Source organism: Mesoplodon bidens (assembly GCF_964165515.1).
Source record: "Mesoplodon bidens genome assembly, chromosome: 5".
In the NCBI taxonomy this organism is placed as follows: Eukaryota; Metazoa; Chordata; class Mammalia; order Artiodactyla; family Ziphiidae; genus Mesoplodon; species Mesoplodon bidens.
Window position 1 is genome coordinate 95927284 of NC_138161.1, and position 27826 is coordinate 95955109.

The 27826-nt window shown below is 39.4% G+C and overlaps 1 protein-coding gene across 7 annotated transcripts in view; it reads right to left on the bottom strand.

Moving 5' to 3' along the window:
- PEX5L (peroxisomal biogenesis factor 5 like) overlaps positions 1 to 27826 on the bottom strand; it is a gene marked incomplete at its 5' end in the record, with an annotated part of 187128 nt that overhangs the window by 10953 nt on the left and 148349 nt on the right. For all 7 annotated transcript variants that reach the window (XM_081235909.1, XM_081235910.1, XM_081235907.1 and 4 more), the window contains 3 exons: positions 474 to 544; positions 4020 to 4163; positions 6396 to 6512. In XM_081235909.1, the coding sequence (XP_081092035.1) occupies positions 474 to 544; positions 4020 to 4163; positions 6396 to 6512 (332 nt within the window). The remainder of the gene's footprint in view (positions 1 to 473; positions 545 to 4019; positions 4164 to 6395; positions 6513 to 27826) is intronic.

A 27826-nucleotide genomic window follows, 5' to 3' on the forward strand; every position in this document is an offset into this window, starting at 1 on the left:
GCTTTAATCAAGTAAGATGTGATGCTACACCCACCAAAGTAGTCTAGAACTTTAGTCAGGGGCTCAGGATGCTGAAACTATCTCAGGAGATTCTCCATAGACACATGGAACTAAAATTATATTGAGATTATTTTGAGTATGTTTTTCCTGAAGAAAACTTTCAGATGCCACAAAAGGCTAGAAAGCTAAATAGAACTATTGATTCAATGAGTCTACTTTATGACTGCTTTTGACATAGACTCTTTTGTGCCAATGAAGGCCAATTTGTAGTTGGTAAAACACTGCGATTTAAGAACACGATTTCTTCATAAATTGTTTTCCAGAGCTCAATGGAAGTAATATGTGGCATCTTGGCACTTATCCTGGTCACATTTTTACAGTGTACTTAAGGGTCAAAGGACGAATCTGAAACCACTGGAAGTCCATTAACAAGTGTCCACCAGGCCCATGATTTTGCACTTAGCTTCATCTACCTCTGGAGGGCGACAATAGCTGCTTGTTCATTTTCATTCTCTGCCTGGGTTATCCCGAGGAACTGCCATGCCTACAAAAAACAACTGATGTCAATATTACAAGAGAAAGCAGAATCACTCATGTGCTTTAGTTGGTTCATTTACATGTGACAGATCCCTCTGTGCAGAGCAGCCTGTCTCGGTTGTGAGAGTCTTGTAAAAGGGAAAAACATCACACGCATTTCTTCATTCAAACTCTCTTGTGACATCTGGGTCAAGATTCTCTGTCATTATTTACAAACTCTTAAGTATTTATTTTCTCCTGTGGCTCATGGAAACCTCTGAGTTTCTGAGATTTCATGATATTAGTTATCTTAAAAGCAAAAGATAAATATATAAAATGATGCATCTATCAGGAAAAGAGGTAGAAAAATAACTCAGAAATGTAGCTAAATAGTCTAAAGTTTACAATAAGGAAACTCAAGATGTACAAAATAGAATTAGTTTGTATAAATGAAAGTCAAGCAGTTATTATAAGAGGTAACAGGAAATTTAGGAACTAGGGGAAACAAAACGAACCCCACTACAATGTGTTCATCACTTAATATAATCATTGTTAAAAAGCATAAAACACATATAAAATGCAATATAATATATATAATTTTATAGCCTACATTTATACTTTATACTACATTATCAGCACTTTCATGTTTTTATAAAATCTCCCTTATATTTTTTAATTTAAATTTTGTTAAACGGATATCCCATTATCCCCTCAACCAATTCCCTTGTTGCTCTACATTGTTTCTAATCCTTTGCAATGGTCAATAATGTGAAGAATATCTTCAAACAGATAACGTTCTCCGCATCTGGAATGAAAATTTATAATATAAAATATTTCTACTTATATACTTATAAGAACAGTAATTCTCACACCATTACAAGCGCAATACGCATCAACAAAACCTCTCATTACACACATTGTCCTCAGATTTGCTGGGGGTGTATCAGTCTTAGGGATTTTAAAAGGTTTGCATAACTCTCTTCTTTGAGAAGCAATGCTATGAACATTTAAAAACAGAACTCTATGAAAACATAGGGAGTCATCTTAAAGTGCTGTAAAAATTGTATTGGCTTTTTCCCTCATGGGTTATTATTACACATACCATACAAACTCATAAAAAATACTGAGTATTTCTCCCCCCAGAATATCAGTGATTCTTTTAAATCTTTCAAACATATACAGAGCAGCTTCTAATTTGATTTCACCTTTCATACATCTTAGAATGCTTCTTAAGAAAAGATTGATGAAACAGTCTTTCTCTGGGGGCTTCCTCCTAGCCTTTGGGTGTGGTGTCATTTTCACCATTCACAGATCGTCCATTATCTTAGCGTTGGGCTCTCCATCGATTGAGAAGCCCTGAGTCCTGGTCTAGGATCCATCAGTACCAAGTGTCCTCATTTTCTCAGTTATGAGCCTGGGATAATAATGTATACCTTTTTATTAAACTTCCCAGGGTTGTTGCGTCAAATGATATAATATATATGAAAACACATAGCACTTAGAAATGTAAGATGACACGATTTTTTTTGAGAGGGTTGTAGTTTCCTCTTAACGCAATGATTTTCTCTTCTACATTGATATTTAGATCTTTTAAAAATTCCAATATTTTGGTTCAGAATTCCGACTCTCAATTCAATCTCATTTCACTGTCAACATTTTTTTTTTTTTTTTTTTTTTTTTTTTTTTTTTTTGCGGTACGTGGGCCTCTCACTGTTGTGGCCTCTCCCGTTGCGGAGCACAGGCTCTGGACGCGCAGGCTCAGCGGCCATGGCTCATGGGCCCAGCCGCTCCGCGGCATGTGGGATCTTCCCAGACCGGGGCATGAACCAGTGTCCCCTGCATTGGCAGGCGGACTCTCAACCACTGCGCCACCAGGGAAGCCCCACTGTCAACATTTTGACTAACAAGATACTAGGCGCTTTAAGTAGTATTAATAATTAGTTTACTTGTTCTTTCTATGCAAACTAAGTACAACCAATAATAATGATAAAGGCTAAATACTGATGTGCCAGGCACTAAACTGGGCATTTTATTTGTATGAACGTATCCTCACGACACCCAATGAGATAGTTATAATTGTGATTTCCATTTTACATGTGAGGAAACTGAACCTTAGAGGGTTTAAATGGCTTGTCCCAGATCACGTGGCTCATGGCTAACAAGTGGTAGAGCAGGGATTTGAACCCACATGGTTAGGATAGCAGAGCCCAGAGGCTTAACCACTGTTCTGTACTGTCTTCTCAGCACTGCATATATAATAACATTTCTGAAAATTCCTCTGGGAATATCCCCCTATAAGATGTTTCCTGAAAATTACAAACTAGAAAAGAAGCTTTGATACCTGCCAGTGTCTTATTATAGGCCTTTGCAGTTTGGGAAAATTAGTGGACCAAGATAAAATTGCAGAAGCCTCTTCAGTGTCTCCCAGTCTCCATCTCCACTCACACTTCATGTCTCAGAGAAAGGGGCTTTTCTACCATGTGAATCTGATCGTGTCCCATAGTGATTCCCCATGGCTTTCAGGATGAAGTTCAACTCTTGGCTACCTCTTCTTCCCCCCTCCCGCTCCTGCCACTGTCTCCTCCCCTCTCTCACCATGGATCCAATGTTTCCTGTCCCTCTGCCCACCCACAAACCATTCCCTTTTAACAGCAGCTGGACTCCCCTGCAGTTTTTAATCCTCTCTCCCTCAAAATTCAGCTTTGGATTCACTTGGAGGGGAAGGCTGGGTCAGAACCCTTGCTCTCGGCTCTCCTGTGCGTACTATGACACTGCATTTATTACACTACATTGATTTATTTACTTGTCTTCCAGATAGATCACAAATCTGTCCTTTCAACTGGTCCATTTTTTCTACCTCTTCAATATTTTAGGACTTCCCTGGTGGCACAGTGGTTAAGAATCAGCCTGCCAATGCAGGGGACACGGGTTCGAACCCCGCTCCGGGAAGATCCCACATGCCGCAGAGCATCTAAGCCCGTGAGCCACAACTGCTGAAGTCCAGGTGCCTAGAGCCCATGCTCTGCAATAAGAAAAGCCACCGCAATGAGAAGCCCGTGCACCACAACGAAGACCCAATGCAGCCAAAAATAAAAATAAATAAATAAATTTATAAAAAAGCAAAATTTAAGCCAATGCCTGGCACAATTCTCGGGACATAATATGTGCTCAATAAATGCTGAGTGAGTAAATCAAGGGTGAGATATGGTGTGGCTCTAGACCCAGACAAAATCATACTCTGCTCCATGAAAACTACTGCTGAGCCTCTAGGTTGGCAGTTTTGGCTTTTCGTTTCTTGTCTCCACCTTTTATTTTTAGGCACTGTAGACACTGCAGATTTGGTTAGAAAATAGGTACCTATTTGTAACTTTCAAACACATATCAGGCTTAGCCACGTTAACTCCTTTGGGAAACTTTACTTGATGAAAATGCCACCTAGCAGAACTCTCTGTCACCCTCTGTCCGCCCCTTTCCAAGCCCAGCAGGATGAAGGGAAATGACACCTCTGCATCTCCAGGGTCCTGAAGAATTGCTGCCTCCATGAACAAGATGGTAACTGGCAGGTCCCCTTCCTTCAGCCTTTTTAAGCCTTCTTCAAATGCTCCAGGCCAGTCCTTGAAGGGGTTTTCAGTGTGAAAGTAATATCCCTACAACACAGAGGGGCCAACACAGATCCATTGATTTCACTCTTCATTGTTATATTCAGTCAGTTCTTTTTGAATTTGAATTCAATTAATTTTATTTAAATTATTTGATTAATTTCAATTAAGTATAAATTGCTGTTTTTCCCCTTATTTTGACTGTGGTACATTTTCATTGTGTAAATGTTAGATAATCTTATTTTGTTATCGAATAATATGAAAAGAAACAAAAAGTTACTTATAATGTCATGACTTAAATATAATCACTGTTAATATTTTGGAGTTTGTTTTCCTTCTGGTATTTCTTTTGTTCTTTTTGTTTTAGCCACTTCCCCACAAGATTTTTAAAATACTGACGTTTGGGACATATTTTTGCTAAGTGCTGCCACTCACTTCCTTGAAATGTTAATACCACATACTGTACATCTGTTTATATACAGTGGCCCTTTGGAGGGCTACAAACCATTGTAATATCTAAGATTTTTTTCACCTTCTACTCCTCAAACCAGTTTTTGTCCCACTGGGGGGCTGTATCTCTCCACTGAGAATGTATGCTTTAAAGTTACGATCTTTTATTGCAAAAATTTAAACAATACAGAATGTACAAATAATCTTCTAGTATTTTTCTGAGTATATAAGTTAAATAAGTTCATACTATATATGCAGGTTTGTAGCTTAAGCCCCACTTAATTTTAGTTATTAAAGTTATTTATATTATGCTAAAAATTAATCAATCCTCTTTTGATGGACATTCAGGTTACTGCCAATTTTTTTTGGTTGTTGTTATCATAAATAAAGCTACAGTGAAAGCCTCATGCTCAAATCTTTGTCTGCATGTGATTATTACCTTAGGATAGACTTCTAGAAGGATTTATTATGCTAAGGGCTATGAACTATTTTGAGACCCTTGATATATGTAGCTGAATTGTTTTTGAGAAAGTATGTCCTGACAGACTCTCATCAGAAGTATCAGAGATATTATTTGTTGCAGCCTTAGTAGCAGAGATTGTCATAAAATCCTTCCAAATTGATAGATACAAATAAGCTAGTCTGTTGTTGATGCTACTACGGTTTTTAAATACATAAAATGGAGACCTTCACTCTCCATAGGTGCTTAGAAAGACAAAACTCTTTGTCAAAATCCATAGGGTATGACCAGTTTATGTAGTGGTGTTAGGGATATGGGGCCCTGGGAGTGGGGAGCTCTGTCTGGTGCATGGATTACAGCCCAGAGACTGATGTTCTGCATCAATGTTCTCTCTTCTCACTCTCGATTTCTTTGTGGAAAATTAACCTAATTAGTTTTAATGAGATGGTTGATCTGATTTTATGAGATTTTTGCCTCACCTACTGTGGAACAGAGAATACTGGAAGGAGAAAGACATTTCAATGACTACATAGATTGCTAATCCCATAAGATCAGAGACTATTCATCATAGTCCCCAGTATCTAGAGCAAACAGTAAAATTTGTTGGGTTGAACTAAATAACATGGAAGGTATCCAGAACTGAGTATGACTGAGAATTCCTCTACCACAAAACATAACATAAATATTTATATATTTATGTTTCCCCTGTGAAAGAAAATTCAATCTTTCCATCTCTTTCTTTCAAGTCATGTAAACTTATTTCTCAAGGTTTTTTTTTTCCAAGTGCCTTTAAAAGCATAAATCCTAGAGCAACTGGGACTTCATGGGTAATTTGACTGGCTGTTGACTGTACTCACATATTTTCTGGGGCTCTTCTCAGGGGAATATCTCTGAGGGATCCCCTTGGGACCTGACCTGGTTGTGTGAAGTGTATCTTTTCCACTTTTCCTTGCTAGCTGCATAAAGACCACCTGTGAAATACATCCCTAAGTCCCCCTTTTCACCCCCCTGCCCACTGATATCACTTCTGTCAGCTTACTGACGTGGCTCAGGCATTGTGGGATTAGCCCAGTTCGTGTTCTAACCTGCCCTCAATGTTAGTTCAGTAACTGGCCAAGCTCTGGTTGGCTGCCAAACTGTCTTAACATTGACAAAAAAATAAGGGTATTGCATTCCAGCTTTGCTGCCTTCACGCATTGGAAGATTACACTGTTTTCATGTGCCAGAATTTCTTATAGGTCAGATTGACATGAAATTGTCTGTTTAATTCTTGGATTTTTTTCACAAAATAGTTATCAACTAATTTATAAAAATATGATCCACAGAGGTTGAGAAAATTGGTCAGCATATGTAAGAAGAGAAATGATCACCTTCTCGCTAGCTGAGATTGTAACCTGGTTCTGGGCTTCTTGGTTCTCCGATATCCAGTTCCTCCGGGCCATTTCTTCCCATTCTGCTTGCATCTTATCCCAAAACTCTGTATCTGACTAGGAGGCAGGAAAAATGAAGAGAGAGAGATTTAAGAACATGCTATATAATTTGGTTTATTTCCAGAGAGACAGTTTTCCTCATAGATAAAAATGAGTTCTGAGGAGGAATAAAGTGTTCAAACTGGCCACATCCAATGATACTCATGGTTGAAGAGCTTCTGGAGGGCACTCAGTGCTCAAAGTGTTGAACTAGATTAGTTCTGACTTTCTCCAGGAGGAAAATAGTTACCATCTGAGGAACCAGGATCACATAAACCAAATTCAGCTATAAATCCATTCCTTGAACAGTTTCAAGTGTGGGTACCAGGCACACATTTTAGGAAGGGCAGTCTCTCCTAGAGTTGCTCCTAGGCTATAAGGAACTAGAGCAACTGCTTTGTGACTGGCTGGGCAGTGACTTGGGGAGGCAGCTGGCCATGGACAAGGGAAAGCAACATTGGTTGATCCTACTTTGTGCCAAGCACTGTGTTAGGAGAAAACTGAGTCTAGAGGGTTATGGTCATAAAGCTGGGATTGCACAGGATCTGAACCACAGTCTCGATTCTAAGCTCATGCTCATCACCTTATGGCAAACATGGCTTCCTGGTGCTAAAGAATGAAGGAGAACAGCTTTGGGTGTGAACTCGACTGAGACCTCTTCAAGGTATGTATGTATGTACGTATGTACATTTATTTTTGGCTGTGTTGGGTCTTGGTTGCTGCGATCTGACTTTCTCTGGTTGCAGCGAGCGTGGGCTACTCTTCGTTGTGCTGCACGGGCTTCTCATTGCAGTGGCTTCTCTTGTTGCGGAACATGGGCTCTAGGCACACGGGCTTCAGTAGTTGTGGCACGTGGGCTCAGCAGTTGTGGCTCACGGGCTCAGTTGCTCCGCAGCATGTGGGATCTTCCCGGACCAGGGCTCGAACCCGCGTCCCCTGCATTGGCAGGCGGATTCCCAACCACTGCGCCACCAGTGAAGCCCTTCAAGGTCTTTTCTATGGCAGGATGATTTTTTGAAAAATACTGCTTTGTGTTTTCCTCTTTATAACTTTCAAGTCTTCCAAAAGGGAAACCAGGCCATTAGCTCTCCTTTACTTCAGGGGAAGTATGTGTTCCTGGACTGAGGCAGAATTTTTCTTCAAGATCTGTCCCTGGTTGGCTTCTACTTTACTAAGCCTGAAGAGAGTACTTGAGGTATCCTGGGGGCGGGGGAGGAAAAAGAGGCAAGTATCATAAAGAACTTAAGAGAGGAGGGGGAATTTGCAGGGGCAGGAAAAGAGAAGGAGGGTGGTGGGTTCTGAGAGGAGTGGGAGATGATGCTTAGGTTTTAGGTATTTCCCTAGCAAATTGGCCTGACAACCGAGAGAATGACAGAGGGTGTGCTAGGAACTCTGATCCTCATATGGCAGAGAAATAGAGAGAAACTGGATTTTGAGGAATCACTTGGGGCTTGGTTGGCTGTTAGCAGTCAGCATGACAGACAAGAGGATGGAGGCTCTGTCCTTGTGTTCTGGCACCACATAAGCCTTCCATATTTGGTGCTTAAGACTGTTACCTGCCGGTTTGGTAAAAGAGATGCTTGGAAACCACTTTATTTTCCTTAAAGAAAACAAAGAAGTGGGTATTCCTTGAACACCTGAGTCTGGGACTGAGATCCAATTTCTCTGCGAATCTCAATTTCTGTGATTCTAAATTCTGTGACTTGTTGACGTCCCATCAAAGGTTGTTCTTTATCTTTTAATCCTCCCAGTCTCACCCTCTACTCCACCCTCATGCCTGGGTGCTGGTTGTTCTGTGGTGGGACCTCTTCTTCAAAGTTGCTCTGAATGATAATTATAAGCTTATTTCTTCTGAATACACACATGCAGGGAAAAAGGGCCAGCCCAATGTGATTAATCCCGGGCTACTAAGTAATAAATAGTACTTTTTGTTCTCCTTCTTTATTATGTCCATAATACTTATCCCTACCACAGATACGGGTCCTGTCCCTTCAATAGAGGCCTTCCCTCAACAAAGGCTCAGGACAGCAGGCATCTTGATAATCTGTGTCTGATATGCTAGAAGCCCATGGAATGGATACCACTTATCCAGGTTAAGGTTAGGAATAAAATTCAAAATTTCTTTTTCAAAGAGTCTTTCTAGTAGAACACCAAATTTTGCCAACAGAATGATCTCAGATATACAACAGCTAGATAAAACACTAGAAGGAGATATCCTACCATGTTAGGAGTAATCTGTCTTTGAAAGAAGGGATGACGGGTGATGTTTTTCTCACTTTTTTTGCTCTTCTGTACTTCCTGAATTTTCTATAAGTATTTTTTTCATAATTTAAGAAAGGTTAAAAAATAATAAAAAGAAAAATTATCTTTCCTTTTTAAAATACCAGGAAACCTGCACATTTAGATACTGAGGAGACGCTTTCTTGAATAGCTTTTTAAAAATGCAGGTTGAGCTTGTCTGCATAGAAACAAAGAGAAATCTATGAAGTGAATTTTATAATGTTTACTGACTTTCTGAAGCCCAGTGATGGGTGATGTGAAATGCCAAGGACTTCAAGTACTTTCTAAGGTAGTTAAGTTCCCTTAGTGAGATTCCTTGGAACCTAAAGTGATTACAAGTCTTTTGAATGAAAGAATGAGGAAGATTTTGTAATGTGTACATCACCATTATAAAAGTCACCTTTCCTGCAGTTTCAAATTAGAGCAGTAGATGAATAAATAAGACTGCTGTGGAAAGAGAACCTCAGTTGAGGTGGAGCTGTCAGGCCCTAATTTCATGAGATACACCAGGACTGACTGTTACCACTTAGAATAAGTTCTGCTGACTAATTAAAGTGCACTGCACAGTTTCATTTAATTACAGAAGACTACTTTTAGCACAATCAATTTTCATCTGGTCTCAAAATCCAGACTTCATTCACGCAATTAACACTGCTTCTTTTCTATTCCTAATCAATTTCAGAGAAACCTGAAACATATATGAATTTTAAACATTTTAGACATGACCGAGGAGATTTTACATATTGATGATTTTCTTAGCTGTTCTGGGATGCTGGTGGATTGGTTTTTATGCTCTCTAGGTAATAAATTATCTGCTTACACCAGAAACGAGCTATTGTTTGCAATCCATTTTCATTTTTAAAATAGCTTTCTGATTATAACAATGGTAGATATTCATTAAAAACTTGGTCTGTGCAGTATGGTGGTTAAGAACAGACACTTTCTCCTCATATGACCCTGGGAACAAATTCTGGCTCCATCATTGGCCTTCTGCAAGTCCCTTAATATCTCCAGATCTCATTTTCCTTGTCCTTGAAATGAAGATAGACTAGTGGTCTTGGTTAGTCATTATTAGGACTAAAAGGGAAAGTGTGTCTGTGGCATAAAGCACATGGTAAATGCTCAGTAAAAGTAGGTGTGCTTACTAGTGCTTTTGTACCACTGAGAAAAATATAAATAATGAAACAAAAATCACCCATAACCTCAAAGCTCAAATACACATCTGTGAGTATTTTGGTGTTTTAATTTTCTGTATATATCAGTACATACCCTCTTCTAGATACCTTTCCCCTCTTCAGTTAAATTTTTCCTTTCTGCCTAATTATTCAAAAATAAGAGCAAGGTTAAGAAGATTATTGCAAAAATGGACTGTTATGTGGCAATTAAAATGGTATTTATGAAGAGTTCATTACAACATGGAATAGGCCTTGATTTATAATGTTCCTTGATATGTAGTATGATTACAATGATAGAAAACAAGTAATGTGTGAGGAAAAAAAGACTATAGAGAAAAAAATGCACCCATGGTACTGAGTTCATGAGTTGGGATTATGAGGAATTTGCCCCATCACCTTCCCTTGTACTTTTCAGCATTTCCCAAATCTTCTATTGCTAGCATGTATTATTTTAGTGAAAAAGTAAGATTTGCTTAAAATAAGCTTACATCTTTTCAGTTTCAATTCCTCCATGACGTTTTCTCCAAAGACCCTACACTACAGCAATCTCTTACCTCTCTGAATTCCAATACCGATATTCTCGATCAGTGGTTTGGAAGAAAAGAGGTATGTGCTAGCAGCTGCCATTAACGCTGTGAACTTGAGCAAGTCATTTAAACCCATCTGTACATTATTTTTTATCATTTGTAAAGTTAGAAGACTGAACTCATTCGATAACAGCTCAGGCTTCTTTGTCTGTGCAGATTAACTCAGAAGATCAGAATAAGGGGGAAGGGAGATCATAGTCCAGGATCACGTTTTTTTTGGAGGGGGCTTCTAGCCTGTTCACTGATCTCCAAAAATTATTTACTTTAAAACATTTCTCTAAAAGTATGTTTGACATTTTCCTTTCACTTTTTGATTGTAAAACTAGTACATAAAAATTTCTTTAAAATACCTAGAAATAAATGACAATGGAGACACGACGACCCAAAACCTATGGGATGCAGCAAAAGCACTTCTAAGAGGGAAGTTTATAGCAATACAATCCTACCTTAAGAAACAGGAAACATCTTGAATAAACAACCTAACCTTGCACCTAAAGCAATTAGAGAAAGAAGAAGAAAAAAACTCCAAAGTTAGCAGAAGGAAAGAAATCATAAAGATCAGATCAGAAATAAATGAAAAAGAAATGAAGGAAATGATAGCTAAGGTCAATAAAACTAAAAGCTGGTTCTTTAAGAAGATAAACAAAATTGATAAACCATTAGCCAGACATATCAAGAAAAAAAGGAAGAAGACAAATCAATAGAATTAGAAATGAAAAAGGAGAAGTAACAACTGACACTGCAGAAATACAAAAGATCATGAGAGATTACTACAAGCAACTCTATGCCAATAAAATGGACAACCTGGAAGAAATGGACAAATTCTTAGAAACGCACAACGTGCCAAGACTGAATCAGGAAGAAATAGAAAATATGAACAGACCAATCACAAGCACTGAAATTGAAACTGTGATTAAAACTCTTCCAACAAACAAAAGCCTAGGACCAGATGGCTTCACAGGCGAATTCTATCAAACATTTAGAGAAGAGCTAACACCTATCCTTCTCAAACTCTTCCAAAATATAGCAGAGGGAGGAACACTCCCAAACTCATTCTACGAGGCCACCATCATCACCCTGATACCAAAACCAGACAAGGATGCCACAAAGAAAGAAAACTACAGGCCAAGATCACTGATGAACATAGATGGAAAAATCCTCAACAAAATACTAGCAAACAGAATCCAACAGCACGTTAAAAGGATCGTACACCATGATCAACTGGGGTTTATTCCAGGAATGCAAGGATTCTTCAGTACATGCAAATCAATCAATGTGATACACCATTTTAACAAATTGAAGGAGAAAATCCATATGGTCACCTCAATAGATGCAGAGAAAGCTTTCGACAAAATTCAACACCCATTTATGATAAAAACCCTCCAGAAAGTAGGCACAGAGGGAACTTTCCTCAACATAATAAAGGCCATATATGACAAACCCACAGCCAACATCGTCCTCAATGGTGAAAAACTGAAACCCTTTCCACTAAGATCAGGAAAAGACAAGGTTGCCCACTTTCACCACTCTTATTCAACATAGTTTTGGAAGTTTTAGCCACAGCAATCAGAGAAGAAAAGAAATCCAAATCAGAAAAGAAGTAAAGCTGTCACTGTTTGCAGATGACATGATACTATACATAGAGAATCCTAAAGATGCTACGAGAAAACTACTAGAGCTAATCAAGGAATTTGGTAAAGTAGCAGGATACAAAATTAATGCACAGAAATCTCTGGCATTCCTATACACTAATGATGAAAAATCTGAAAGTGAAATCAAAGAAACACTCCCATTTACCACTGCAACAAAAAGAATAAAATATCTAGGAATAAACCTACCTAAGGAGACAAAAGACCTGTATGCAGAAAATTGTAAGACACTGATGAAAGAAATTAAAGATGATACAAATAGATGGAGAGATATACCATGTTCTTGGATTGGAAGAATCAACATTGTGAAAATGACTCTACTAACCAAAGCAATCTACAGATTCAATGCAATCCCTATCAAACTACCACTGGCATTTTTCACAGAACTAGAACAAAAAATTTCACAATTTGTATGGAAACACAGAAGACCCTGAGTAGCCAAAGCAATCTTGAGAATGAAAAATGGAGCTGGAGGAATCAGGCTCCCTGACTTCAGACTCTACTACAACGCTACAGTAATCAAGACTGTATGGTACTGGCACAAAAACAGAAAGATCAGTGGAACAGGATAGAAAGCCCAGAGGTAAACCCATGCACATATGGTCACCTTATCTTTGATAAAGGAAGCAGGAATGTACAGTGGAGAAAGGACAGTCACTTCAATAAGTGGTGCTGGGAAAACTGGACAGGTACATGTAAAAGTATGAGATTAGAACACTCCCTAACACCATACACAAAAATAAGCTCAAAATGGATTAAAGACCTAAATGTAAGGCCAGAAACTATCAAACTCTTAGAGGAAAACTTAGGCAGAACACTCTATGACATAAATCACAGCAAGATCCTTTTTGACCCACCTCCTAGAGAAATGGAAATAAAAATAAACAAATGGGACCTAATGAAACTTCAAAGCTTTTGCACAGCAAAGGAAACCATAAACAAGACCAAAAGACAACCCTCAGAATGGGAGAAAATATTTGCAAATGAAGCAACTGACAAAGGATTAATCTCCAAAATTTACAAGCAGCTCATGCAGCTCAATAACAAAAAAACAACCCAATCCAAAAATGGGCAGAAGACCTAAATAGACATTTCTCCAAAGAAGATATACAGACTGTCGACAAGCACATGAAAGAATGCTCAACATCATTAATCATTAGAGAAATGCAAATCAAAACTACAATGAGATATCTCAAACCAGTCAGAATGGCCATCATCAAAAAATCTACAAACAATAAATGCTGGAGGGGGTGTGGAGAAAAGGGAACACTCTTGCACTGCTGGTGGGAATGTGAATTGGTACAGCCACTATGTAGAACAGTATGGAGGTTCATTAAAAAACTAAAAATAGAACTACCATATGACCCAGCAATTGCACTACTGGGCATATACCCTGAGAAAACCATAATTCAAAAAGAGACATGTACCAAAATGTTCATTGCAGCTCTATTCACAATAGCCCGGAGCTGGAAACAACCTAAGTGTCCATCATCGGATGAATGGATAAAGAAGATGTGGCACATATATACAATGGAATATTACTCAGCCATAAAAAGAAACGAAACTGAGCTATTTGTAATGAGGTGGATAGACCTAGAGTCTGTCATACAGAGTGAAGTAAGTCAGAAAGAGAAAGACAAATACCGTATGCTAACACATATATACGGAATTAAAAAAAAATGTCATGAAGAACCTAGGGGTAAAACAGGAATAAAGACACAGACCTACTTGAGAATGGACTTGAGGATATGGGGAGGGGGAAGGGTAAGCTGTGACAAAGCGAAAGAGAGGCATGGACATATATACACTACCAAACGTAAGGTAGATAGATAGTGGGAAGCAGCCGTAGAGCACAGGGAGATCAGCTCGGTGCTTTGTGACCACCTGGAGGGGTGGGATGGGGAGGGTGGGAGGGAGGGAGATGCATGAGGGAAGGGATGTGGGAACAGATGTATATGTATGACTGATTCACTTTGTTATAAAGCAGAAACTAATTTAAAAAAAAAAAAAGTCATGTACCAAAATGTTCATTGCAGCTCTATTTACAATAGCCAGGAGATGGAAACAACCTAAGTGTCCATCATCGGATGAATGGATAAAGATGTGGCACATATATACAATGGAATATTACTCAGCCGTAAAAAGAAATGAAATTGAGTTATTTGTAGTGAGGTGGATGGACCTAGAGTCTGTCATACAGAGTGAAGTAAGTCAGAAAGAGAAAGACAAATACCGTATGCTAACACATATATATGGAATCTAAGAAAAAAAAAAGTCATGAAGAACCTAGGGATAAGACAGGAATAAAGACACAGACCTACTAGAGAATGGACTTGAGGATATGGGGAGGGGGAAGGGTAAGCTGTGACAAAGTGAGAGAGTGGCATGGACATATATACACTACCAAACGTAAAATAGATAGCTAGTGGGAAGCAGTTGCATAGCACAGGGACATCAGCTCGGTGGTTTGTGACCACCTAGAGGGGTGGGATACAGAGGGTGGGAGGGAGATGCAAGAGGGAGGAGATATGGGGATATTTGTATACATATAGCTGATTCACTTTGTTATAAAGCAGAAACTAACACACCATTATAAAGCAATTATACTCCAATAAATATGTAAAAAAAAGTATATGGAGACTAAAAAAAATTTCTATAAGAACCATGACAAAATTAAATATTAATTAAAATATAAAGAATAAGAAAATAAGCAATTTAATTTAGAAACAGGGAATTTTAAGGGATAGCAGCATATTATCAGCTCCCATTCACCGGTCTATTTTGGTTATCTTGAGTTTAAATAGGGTTCCTTTCAATTTTGTGGGTCAAACATAAGTTGCTTAGAAACATCCTGGGGTTGTGTTGTGAAGGAACTGATCTATGTGAGATTAAATGTCAATTCTGCTTGTGAGGAGTCTGACTTTCCTTTTGCCTCTTTAGATATCCATTGATTAACTGTCACTGGATCAAAACTTAAAAAAAAAAGAAAAAACCCACCAAACAACCAAACAACCCATTCTGCATATGCAAAAGAAAAGAAAGTATCCCTTGCAAGGTGAGGAATGAAAATCACTAGGCAAGTTTGGATAAAGTACTTGCCAGAATAAACAATTTTCGTTGAAGTGAAATTATGGGCATATGAGTTAGGGACCTCATTTCCCTGGATCTAGTAGCCCAGGCTGGTGAAGAGTGGCTGAAATGTCCCCACTCACATCACTTGTTGACTGACAGCTCAGTGTTAGTTGAAGATTCCATGTGGCTGCCCAAAGAACATATTCGACCTGAGGCTGCAATCAAAGATGTGCAGCACCCTGATCAAGGATGGAATTTTTTTTCAAACTTAATAAATTAAAAAAAAATTGAAGTACAGTTGATTTACAATGTTGTGTTAGTTTCTGGTGTACAGCAAAGTGATTCAGTTAGACATACATATATAGCTATTTGTTTCTCAGATTCTTTTCCCTTATAGGTTATTACAAAATATTGAGTACATTTACCTGTGCTATATAGTAGGTCTTTGTTGGTTATCTATTTTATATATGGTAGTGTGTATATGTTAATCCCAAATTCCTAATTTATCCCTCCCTCCCTCTTTCCCCTTTGGTAACCATAAGTTTATTTTCTATCTCTGTGGGTCTGTTTCTGTTTTGTATACAACTTCATTTGTATCATTTTTTTAAAGATTCTGCATATAAGTGATATCATATGACATTTATCTTTGTCTGGCTTACTTCACTTAGTATGATAATCTCTAGGTCCAAGGGATTGGATAGAATTTTGATTGGTCAGAATTAGTTTGAGTTCTGGGTGCAGCTTTGGGTGTCCCACGTAGTGAGGGTCATTGACAAACTGGAGTCTCTTCAGGCAAGAGTGGATGGGCAGGAGTAAGCCTGTTTATGAAGCAATTCACCTGGTAAAGCAAGGCTCAAAGGGGTGCTGAGCACAGAGCAAGCAGTTTAGCCTTGTTTTCACTGACAGCAGAATTAGGATGAATAAATGGCAGTTCTGGGGGACAGATTTTTTTAAAATTTATTTATTATTTTATTTATTTATTTTTGGCTGCATTGGGTCTTCATTGCTGAGTGCAGGCTTTCTCTAGTTGCAGCGAGCAGGGGCTACTCTTCGTTGCGGTGCGCGGGCTTCTCCTTGTGGTGGCTTTGCTTGTGGAGCAGGGCTATAGGCGCGTGGGCTTTAGTAGTTGTGGCACGTGGGCTCAGTAGTTGTGGCTCGTGGGATCTAGAGTGCAGGCTCAGTAGTTGTGGCCCACCGGCTTAGTTGCTCTGCAGCATGTGGGATCTTCCCGGGCCAGGGCTTGAACCCATGTCCCCTGCATTGGCAGGCGGATTCTTAACCACTGCACTACCAGGGAAGACTGGGACAGGTTTTTATCAAACACAACATGAAGCTGCCTGAAAATAGAATGGGCTTCTTCTTCCTCAGAGGGATGGGCTCCCCAGCATTAGAAATCTTCAGAGACACAATGACCAGTGTGAGGAGTGCTCTACAGACGATTCACAGGTCAGTTTGACCTAATGAATTCTATGGTCTCTTACAAGCTTGAGTGTCTTTGTTTGCAGTTATTAATGAATTGATTTATTGAATCAAACAGGAAGGTTCAAAATTAATAAAATCTCTACGAGATAAGAAATGGATCTGTCATGCATGTACCTTTCTCAAGCTAAACAGCATAGGGGAGGAAACAGACAGGCTTTGGCATCAGGTAGAACTGGCTGCAGTCCTGGCTGTGCTCCTTGTCATGTGACTTTTGGCAATTTACTTCACTTCTCTAACTCAGTTTCCTGGTCTGTAAAATGTAAAAAGTCTCTTAGAGCAGTTGTGTGGATTAGGTGAGGCAATGTATGTAAAGTGCTTAGAATTTGGAACATATAAGAGCTAAGGAATTGGCAATTAATGTTATTTTATATTTGTAAATGAAAAAGAATATTTCCCAGGATAGAGAGGATGCAACCACAAACTGTAAACTGTGTGGTTCATAAGTGTTGAAAAACAAAAATATTGGTACTAGCACTCAACAGACATTTTCCAGTTGCCTCTGGGTTAGATACGCTTCCCTGTATAATGGAGTTGGCCATCACTGCCAATGTTGGCAGGCACCTGGGCAAACAGCCTGAGGCTCTCACCAAACAACATGCCAGCTTGTTAGCTGCAGAAATGTGGAGAGGAAAATTTGAAATGATGGGAAGGAGAGGAACGGGCACAGGAGGCTGGAGATAATGCAACACAAAGCTTGAGCAGACTAACCAAGAGCCATTTCTAACAGAGAATCTAAGAGAGTTTCCTGTTCTTTGCTTTCTATTCTTCTTCACCTGGCAAGTGGCAAGGAGGAATGGAGTATTAAAGAACGATGAACAAAGCCTGTTGTCCATATGGGCAGGGGTCATTTTTGAAAGGGCTTTTAGGGCATTCATTAGCAAATGAATGCCTTTGCAGAGCCAGAATTTTACACGATCCTATCTCTGTTTGTAGCTCCAGTGGTATTTGCATTCATAACAAAGAACTGCCCTAAAGGTGCCCTGAAATGAGGTTTGGAGACTAAGCCTGTTGTTTGCTGCTGCTTTGAGAGTAAGGTTTTGTGAGGCCAGTTTCTCAGAGGCTACTTATTTCCTGTAGGTCTCCTGGCTACTCTCTGGGCTGCTAAGGACAGGAGACTACAGGGCTGCTTTACCACAGGCTTGGGGAGATGGGGAGGGCCCTTGGGTTTGAGCCTTGTCTCATGTTCCATGCAACAGGTCGTGTGAGCAGGGAAGGGGCAGGTGGATAGTTATAGTGGGAGCCCTGACTGTTAGCTTTTCTTCCTGTAAAGCAAGCGCCTGACTTCCGCTTTGATTGCCGAGGTATCCACTTCAAAGAGGCCCCGCTTCAAAGACAGCATCCTCTTCAAAGTGGGCTATCTCGAATAAACACATTGCTAGCTACAAGACTAGATAAAGGGCCAAGCTCTGCGCCCCGCCTTACATCCCAGGCTCCTTTGTTTTAGAGTTCTTTGACAACTGACCATTTGGGAGGATTGTTTTTTTCCTCTTCCGGAGCTTTAAATTCCCACTCTTATGCTTTAAATTCACCAATAAAGAGTGGGCCCTTGAAACCCTAGGCCCCACTCTCAAACCCAATAAAAGGAGAACCCTAGACCCATGCTTGCACTCTTTCTCTCTACCTGTGACTTTGCTGTGCGGTCCCAGGTGTGCCATGTAATTTCTAGGACCTGTAAGTAATAAACGTTTATTTTTCTTTAAAAGTTTCCTGATAGTTATTGCTGAGGGCATCTTGCAATCATAGTAAGAAACACAAGGGCCAGCCCAACCACAACACTGGTTAGGCTGAGACAGAAACAGAATAACAGGGAACTGCAAGCCACGTGACTCTGTTCCAAAGGGGTTTCTTCTCCTTTAGCCATGTCTCCAAGTGGGGAAAGTCACTGGGAAACTCCCTACCAGCTTTATAAAATAAGGCATTAGAAATATATTAGAAATATTTGCCAAACCCAAGCTATATGTTTGTGCTTGCATCATAGCAATATTAAACAAAACAAAACACCTAGATGTGGGTGCTACTCTCAAGAAGCTCACTGCCCAATGATAAAATAAAAATAGAGGTAACTGCAATTCAAGAGAAGGTGAATAAATATTGCAAAAAGAAATAAACTTACTTGCTCAAAATCACCCTATTATTGGTAAATAAAAGATCTGGAATTCAAAATATTTATTCTTTCCTTTTAGGGCAGATTGCATCTTCCAAAAGTGGCTACAGTGGTGTTTCTGGTCCCCCAGCCTCTTCAGAACTTTGCCATACTCCATTAAGTGGTGGAGTCTGTGGCCCTGTCTTTGAACACTTGCCCTGACAAACAGAATGCAATGGAAGTGAACTGGTGTGACTTTTAAGGCTACATCCTAAAAGGTGACACAGTTTCTGCCTGCCTCTCTTTTACTCTCTAGCCACTCACCCTTGGAATCTAGCTGCCATGTTGGAAGGAAGCCCAGGCCTCAAAGAAAGGCCACCTGTAGGTGTTTTAGCCATCTACCACACTAAGGTTTCGGGTGACTGCCAGCGTAAGCCTTCTGATATGTGACTGGGAGTGCCTTTGGATGATTCCAACCTCTCGCCATTGCTACCAGCCTTCAAGCCACATAGTGGAACCAAGATGAGCCACCCTCTCTGAGCCCTACCCAAATTGCAGATTTTTGAGCAAAATAAATACTGTTGTTTTAAGTCACAAGTGCTGGAGTAATTTATCACACATCCAGAGTAACTGGAGCATACTTTAGGTCAGAGGACTGGAGCAGGGAAGGAGGACTAGGTGTAGGAAGGGACCTTATGATGGGGTTTCCTCGAAGGGTTGGGCAGGCTAATGATGTGTGGTAGCATTTCCTCAAAAAGTGTTTTAGGGACAAAGAGTTCTGTGGTCAAATGAGCTTGAGAAACTTCAGGTTAAACCAGAGGCTGCAAATAGACCTATAGGCCAGGTCTAGCCAAGAGTCATGTTTCCTCCCCCTCATACTAGATGTGAAATTTCACATCAAAACTTGGATTTCAGGAGAGCGGCCAAGATGGCAGAGTAGAAAGACCCTGAGCTCACCTCCTCTCACAAGCACACCAAAATCACAACTATCTGCAGAACAATCACTGATGGAAAAAACTGGAACTTACTAGAAAAGATCTTCTACAACTAAAGACATAAAGAAGGAACCACAACAAGACAAGTAGCGGTGGGGGGGGACACTCGATGTAGTCAAGTCCCATACCTCCTGGGTGGGTAACCCACAAACTGGAGAAAAATTATGTTGCACAGATTCTTCCACAGGAGTGAGAGTTTGAGGCTCATGTCAGGTTCCCCAGCCTGAGAGTCCGGCACCAGGAAGACAAGCTCCCAGAGCATTAGGCTTTGAAGGCCAGCAGGGCTTAATTGCAGGGGCCCCTTAGGACTGGAGGAAATAGAGACTTTACTTTTGAAGGGCACACACAAAATCTCATGTGCACCAGGACCCAGGGCAAGCTCAGTAATTTGATAGGAGCCTGGGCCAGACCTACTTGCTGGTCTTGGAGGGTCTCCTGGAGAGAGGTTGGGGGTGACTGTGGCTCACTATGGGGACATAAACACTAGTGGCATATTGGGGAACATTCAAATGCATGAACACTGCTCCACAACAAGAGAAGCCACCACAATGAAAAGCCCACGCACTGCAACAAAGAGTAGCCCCACTCGCCGCAACTAGAGAAAGCCCACGCACTGAAACAAAGACTCAACACAGCCAAAAATAAATAAATAAATAAAAATTTAAAAAAACCCAAAAAACAGTATGCAGGGTTTTAAAAATGCATTTGAAATTGAGAGATCAGCAACTTAACACAATCATGTATATATACAGACTGCTATATGAAAACCTCATGGTAACTGCAAACCAAAAATCTATAATATAAAATATGTACACACAAAAAAGAAAAAGGAATCCAAACATAACTGACAGTCTTAGTATCAAAGAGAACAAAAGAAGAAAAGGGGGGAAAAAAGACCTGTGGAAACAAATCCAAAACAATTTTAAAAATGGCAGTAAGAACATACATATTGATAATTACCTTAAAAGTAAACTGACTAATGCTCCAATCAAAAGTCAGAGTGGCTGAATAGATACAAAAACAAGACCTGTATATATGCTGCTTATAGGAGGCTCATATGAGATCTGGAGACACATACAGACTGAAAGTGAGGGCATGGAAAAAGGTATTCCACACAAATGGAAATCAAAAGAAATCCAGAGTAGCAATACTTATACTAGACAAAATAGACTTTAAAATAAAGACTGTTACAAGAGACAAAGAGGGACATTACATAATGATAAAGGGATCAATCTAAGAAGAAGATATAACAATTGTAAATATATATGCACCCAACATAGGAGCACCTCAATATGTAAGGCAAATGTTAACAGACGTAAAAGGAGAAATCGACAGTAACACAATAATATTGGGAGAGTTTAACACCCCACTTACATCAATGGACAGATCATCCAGACAGAAAATCAATAGGGAAACACAGGCCTTAAATGACACATTAGACCAACTGGACTTAAATGGTATATATATATATATATATATGTATATAACATTCCATTTGAAAATAGCAAAATACACATTCTTTTCAAGTGCACATGGAACATTCTGCAGGATACATCACATGCTAGGCCACAAAACAAGCCTCAGTAAATTTTAGAAAACTGAAATCATATCAAGCATCTTTTATGACCACAACGCTATGAGACTAGAAATCAACTACAAGAAAAAACTGCAAAAACACAAACACGTGGAGGCTAAACAATATGCTACTAAACAACCAATGTATCACTGAAGAAATCAAAGAGGAAATCAAAAAATACTAGAGACAAGTGAAAACAAAAACAGGATGATCCAATACCCGTGGGACACAGCAGAAACAGTTCTAAGAGGGAAGTTTATAGCAATACAAGCTTACCTCAGGAAACAAGCAAAATTTCAAATAAACAATCTAACCTTACACCTAAAGGAACTAGAGAAAGAAGAACAAATAGAACCCAAAGTTAGTAGAAGGAAAGAAATCATAAAGATCAGAGCAGAAATAGATGAAATAGAGACTAACAATAGAAAAGGTCAGTGAAACTAAAAGCTAGTTCTTTGAAAAGAAAGACAAAATTGATAAACCTTTAGCCAGATTCATCAAGAAAAAAACCCAGAGCTCAAATCAATAAAATCAGAAATGAAAAAGGAGAAGTTACAACTGATACTACAGAAATACAAAGCATCATAAGAGACTAGTATGAGCAACTATAGGTCAATAAAATGGATAACCTAGAAGAAACGAATAAATTTCTAAAAAGGTACAATCTCCCAAGACTGAAAGAGGAAGAAATAGAAAATATGAACAGACCAATTACAAGTACTGAAATTGAATCAGTAATTTAAAAACTCCCAACAAACAAAAGTCCAGGACCAAATGGCTTCACAGGTAAATTCTACCAAACATTTAGAGACGAGTTAACACCTATCTTTCTGAAACCATTCCAAAAAATTGCAGAAAAAGGAATACTTCTAAACTCATTCTATGAGGCCACCATCACCCTGATATCAAAAGCAGACAAAAATATCACATAAAAAGGAAATTACAGACCAATATCACTGAAGAATATAGATGCAAAAATCCTCAACAAAATACTAGCAAACTGACTCCAACAATACATTAAAAGCATCACACACCATGATCAAGTGGGATTTATCCCAAGGGTGCAAGGACTTTTCAATATCTGCAAATTGATCAATGTGATATATACTAACAAACTGAAGAATAAAAGCCATATTATCATCTCAATAGATGCAGAAAAAGCTTTTGATAAAACTCAACATCCATTCATGATAAAAACTCTCCAGAAAGTAGGCATAGAGGGAACATACTTCAACAAAATAGAGACCATATATGGCAAACCCACAGCTAACATCATACTCAATGGTGAAAAGCTGAAAGCATTTCCTTTAAGATCAGAAACAAGATGAGGATGCCCACTGTCACCACTTTTATTCAACGAAGTTTTGTAAGTCCTAGTCACAGCAATCAGAGAAGAAAAAGAAATAAAAGGAATCCAAACTGCAAAGGAAGAAGCAAATCTGTCACTGTTTGGAGATGACATGATACTATCCATAGAAAATCCTAAAGACACCACTAGAAAACTACTAGAGCTCATCAATGAATTCAGTAAAGTTGTAGGTACAAAATTAATGCACAGAAATCTGTTTCCTTTCTGTATGCTAACAACAAACTATCAGAAAGAGAAATTAAGGAAACAATCCCAGTTAGCATTGCATCAAAAAGAACAAAATACCTAGGAATAATCCTACTTAAGGAGACAAAGGACCTATACTCTGAAAACTATAAGATGTTGATGAAAGAAATTGAAGACAACACACACGTGGAAACATATACTGTGTTCTTGGATTGGAAGAATCAGTATTGTTAAAATGACAGTACTACTGAAGGAGATCTACAGATTCAATGCTGTCCCTATCAAATTACCAATGGCATTTTTCAGAGAACTGGAACAAATAATTTTAAAATTTGTATGGAAACACAAAAGATAGCCAAAGCAATCTTGAGAAAGAAGAATGGAGGTGGAAAAATCACACTCCCTGACTTCAGACTATACTACAAAGCTACAGTAAATAAAACTGTATGGTACTGGCACAAAAACTGACACATAGATCAATGGAACAGGATAGAGAGCCCAGAAATAAACCCACACACTTATGGTCAGTTAATATGTGACAAAAGAGGCAAGAATATACAATGGAGAAAAGCTAGTCTCTTCAATAAGTGGTGCTGGGAAAACTGGACAACTACATGTAAAAGAATGAAATTAGGACATTTGCTAACATCATACAAAAATAAAGTCAGAGTGGATTAAGATCTAAATGTAACATGCGATACCATAAAACTCCTAGAGGAAAACATAGGCAGAACACTCTTTGACATGAATCACAGCAATATTTTTCTGGATCTGTCTCCTAGAGTAATGGAACTAAAACCAAAAATAAACAGATGGGACCTAATAAAACTTACAAGCTTTTGCACAGCAAAGGAAACCATAAACAAAATGAAAAGACAACCTACAGGCAGGAAGAAAATATTTGCAAACAATGTAAGTGACAAAGGCTTAATTTTCACAATATACAAACAGCTCATACAGCTTAACATAAAAAAACGAAACAACCCAATCAAAAAATGGGCAGAAGACCTCAATAGACATTTCTCCAAAGGAGACATTCACATGGCTAATAGACACATGAAAAGATGCTCAGCATTGCTAATCATTACAGAAATGCAAATTGAAACTATAACGAGGTATCATCTCACACTGGTCAGAATGGTCATCATCAAAAAGTCTACAAATAATAAATGCTGGAGAGGATGCAGAGAAAAGGGAACCCTCCTACACTTTTTTTTTTTTTTGCGGTAAGCAGGCCTCTCACCGTTGTGGCCTCTCCCATTGCGGAGCACAGGCTCCAGACGCGCAGGCTCAGTGGCCATGGCTCACGGGCCCAGCCGCTCCACGGCATGTGGGATCCTCCTGGACCAGGGCACGAACCCATGTCCCCTGCATTGGCAGGCGGACTCTCAACCACTGCGCCACCAGGGAAGCCCCCTCCTACACTTTTGGTGGGAATGTAAACTGGTGTAGCCACTATGGAGAGCAGTATGGAGGTTCCTTAAAAAACTACAAAAATAGAGTTACCATATGATCTAGCAAGCAATCTCACTCCTGGGCATATATCCACAAAAGACAAAAATTCTAATTAGAAAAGATACATGCACCCCAATGTTCATAGAAGCACTATTTAGAATAGCCAAGACATGGAAGCAACCTAAATGTCCATCGACAGATGAATAAAGAAGATGTAGTATGTGTGTGTGTGTTTGTGTACATAAAATGGAATACTACTCAGCCATAAAAAAGAATGAAACATTGCCATTTGCAGCAACATGGAAGACCTAGAGATTATCATGCTCAGTGAAAAAAGAGAGAGAAAGATGAATATCATATGATATCACTTATGAGTGGAATCTAAAAAAAATGATACAAATGAACTTATTGACCAAACAGATAAAGACTCATAGACATGGAAAAGTAACTTATGGTTACCAAAGGGGAAAGGGGGCAGGGATAAATTGGGAGTTTGGAATTAACAGATCACACTACTATATATGAAATAAACAACAAGGACCTACTGTATAGCACAGGGAACTATGTTCAATATCTTATAATAACTTATAATGGAAAATAATATGTATTTACATAGCTGAATCACCTTTCTGTACACCAGAAACTAACACAACATTGTAAATCAACTATACTTCAATTAAAAACCACCACCACCCAGATTTCAGACATTTCATGAAGATCTGTTAATATCAGGCCCACATGTCTAGAAGCAGCAACTTTCTGGTGGTATATGTGATCTCCACTTCACCACAGTCACTGCCAGATCATGACCTTTACCTGACTGTATCCTGGAGGTAACTGAATTGGCAACTTCTGGGCAAAGTGAGCAGGTGCCTTTCTGCATGACTTCCTGGGATCTTCATCTGCTTATGTGCATTTTAAAATCTCTAAGAGGGGTATATAAGTAGTAATCCCTAAATGTAATTACCTTGAAACTCTGTGTGTGTGCGTGTGTGTAGTGTTAGGGTTCTCCAGAATACAGCTCAGAAAAAGCTGCTAGAGACCCAGAGCACGAGGATCTGAAACAGAGCTCTTTGGTGGGATAAATTTGGTGTATCCTGAGAAGTTATTAGGGACAAGAATTTGCCACACTTTGTTTTTATGTGATTGTTTCCAGTGGAGACTCATCTCCAATTAGCCAGCAGGTTCTCTGATCCTCACATCTGCTGTGTGAATCAGATTTCATCACGATTTTGTTGTTGTTGTTCCAGAAAGGTCAATGAAACCCAGAATGTGGAAGGAAGAATTAAAATAATTTTTGTATGTTTTTGAGAAGACAACGTATTTGATGCATTTATCATTTCAATACTAATTAGTCATTTAAAATGTCCTTTAAAACTATATATAATTATGTGTACCGATTGGACAAAGACTTATTGTTGTTGCCTTCAAAATAACTTAAATAATAGAAAATCTTTGATAAAGGCATGATTTTCTGGTGACCAACAAATTTTAAGTTCTGTGGTTGGTTCGGGGTCTGTAAAACATGCAAACATTCTTTATGTTTGGAACAGCAATTAAGAGCAGGAGTTTTGGAGTTAGACGTGATCAGAATCCCAGTTCTATTGTGGTGTGACCCTGAGTACATCACTGAATCTCTGTCTCAGTTTCCCCACATTAAGATGGGAGTAACACTTGCCACATAGGATTGCTGTGAGCTCTGAGTGACATGATGAATGTAAAACACTGGGCTCAGAACATGGAGCCCACCCCGGGCAGCACTTAGAGCTACAACTAAAGCAACCTTAGGAAGGCTGGACATGTAAACTGGTTCTTTCCTCCATCCCTTTCCTTGGCTGCATGGCAAGGCCACCAGAGGGACTAGTTTAGGAGCACTTTTCTTTGTAACAGTTTTTCCTGGTGATGAAGAATTCAACTTGCTATACCTAATACCCATGTAGACACTGCCTTCCATGGTGGAAACCACTCCCTCTCCCATCCTATCAGGATATTTAAAGAAAAAAAAACTGAGCCCATCATTTTGACAGGAAAAGTCAGATTAAAAATTCACTCATACTGTATTGATCACATTGTACTGATATTTTGCTTTTCTCCCTTTTCCTTTTGACTACGTGATTGTCACAATGGTTGACCAGGTGCGAAGACAGAGTCTAGATCCAGTTAGTTATCTTATGAGGATAATGGTAAGGAAAATGGTGGAAGCTGCTTTCTTTGACCTGAAATCAAACTGCCTGACGCAATGGCAATGCAAACATTCTTATGAGCCGCGAGAAGCTCCCCTACCCTGCATCAGGGTGGTGGTGTCACATGGTAAGGGGACCATGTTCATGCCACCTTGAGCGAATATCCAGCTGTTCATAGCTACTATGGAGCTAGGCAGTTTCTGTCACACCCACCGGTGCCTTAAAAAAATTCCAGATGGTCAAAATTACCACACATTCTCCTTGTGTACTGATTTATTGGCCTGCGAGGATTAATTTGGGTAGAACTGGAGAAATACTTTCTATGCCAAGGATACGAGGCATTGGAACTAATTTCTTGGCAGCAGCTGCCTCATTCCCAGTGTCAAAGCACAGAAGAGAAGCCCAGTAAAACGCCAGGCCAGAGGCTTCATGGGCCCAGGAGAAAATCTGCCGCTGGAGCTCTCTTTTCTATGGAACCTATAGGGGAGGTTATGGATAGTGACTTTCCTTTCTTTTCTTTTTTTTTTTTTAAATTTATTTTATTTATTTTTGGTTGCGTTGGGTCTTCCTTGCTGGGCGTGGGCTTTTTCTAGTTACGGCGAGTGGGGGCCACTCTTCACTGCAGTGCGCGGGCCTCTCACTGTGGTGGCTTCTCTTGTTGCGGAGCACGGGTTCTAGGTCCGCGAGCTTCAGTAGTGGTGGCATGTGGGCTCAGTAGTTGTGGCTCACGGACTCTAGAGCGCAGGCTCAGTAGCTGTGGCGCACGGGCTTAGCTGCTCTGTGGCATGTGGGATCTTCCCAGACCAGGGATTGAACCTGTGTCCCCTGCACTGGCAGGCGGATTCTCAACCACTGCACCACCAGGGAAGCCCCCATTCCTTGATTTTCGATTATTAGACTACTGCCAAGACTTGCTAGTCTTTCACAAATAATAATACCTGCACTGCTCTCAGGAACTATTATGTAATTAGGAACACATTTTGAAAGGTTAGGCACAACACTTTTAAAAGGAAATACTTAGATGTACAAGATAGTATTGCTTTTCTAATGTCTTTATAAAATGGATTATTTTTCATATAGAACTCCTTTCATTGAGGTAATTCACAAAATTTGAGGGGTAGCATCTTCTCAGTCATTTATTATACACATTTACACATTTAATTCACTCATTCAGCAAAATTATTGACAAGCCTGCTCTGCAACAGGCGGTATTCTAGTCACTAGGTATAGTGGTGAACAA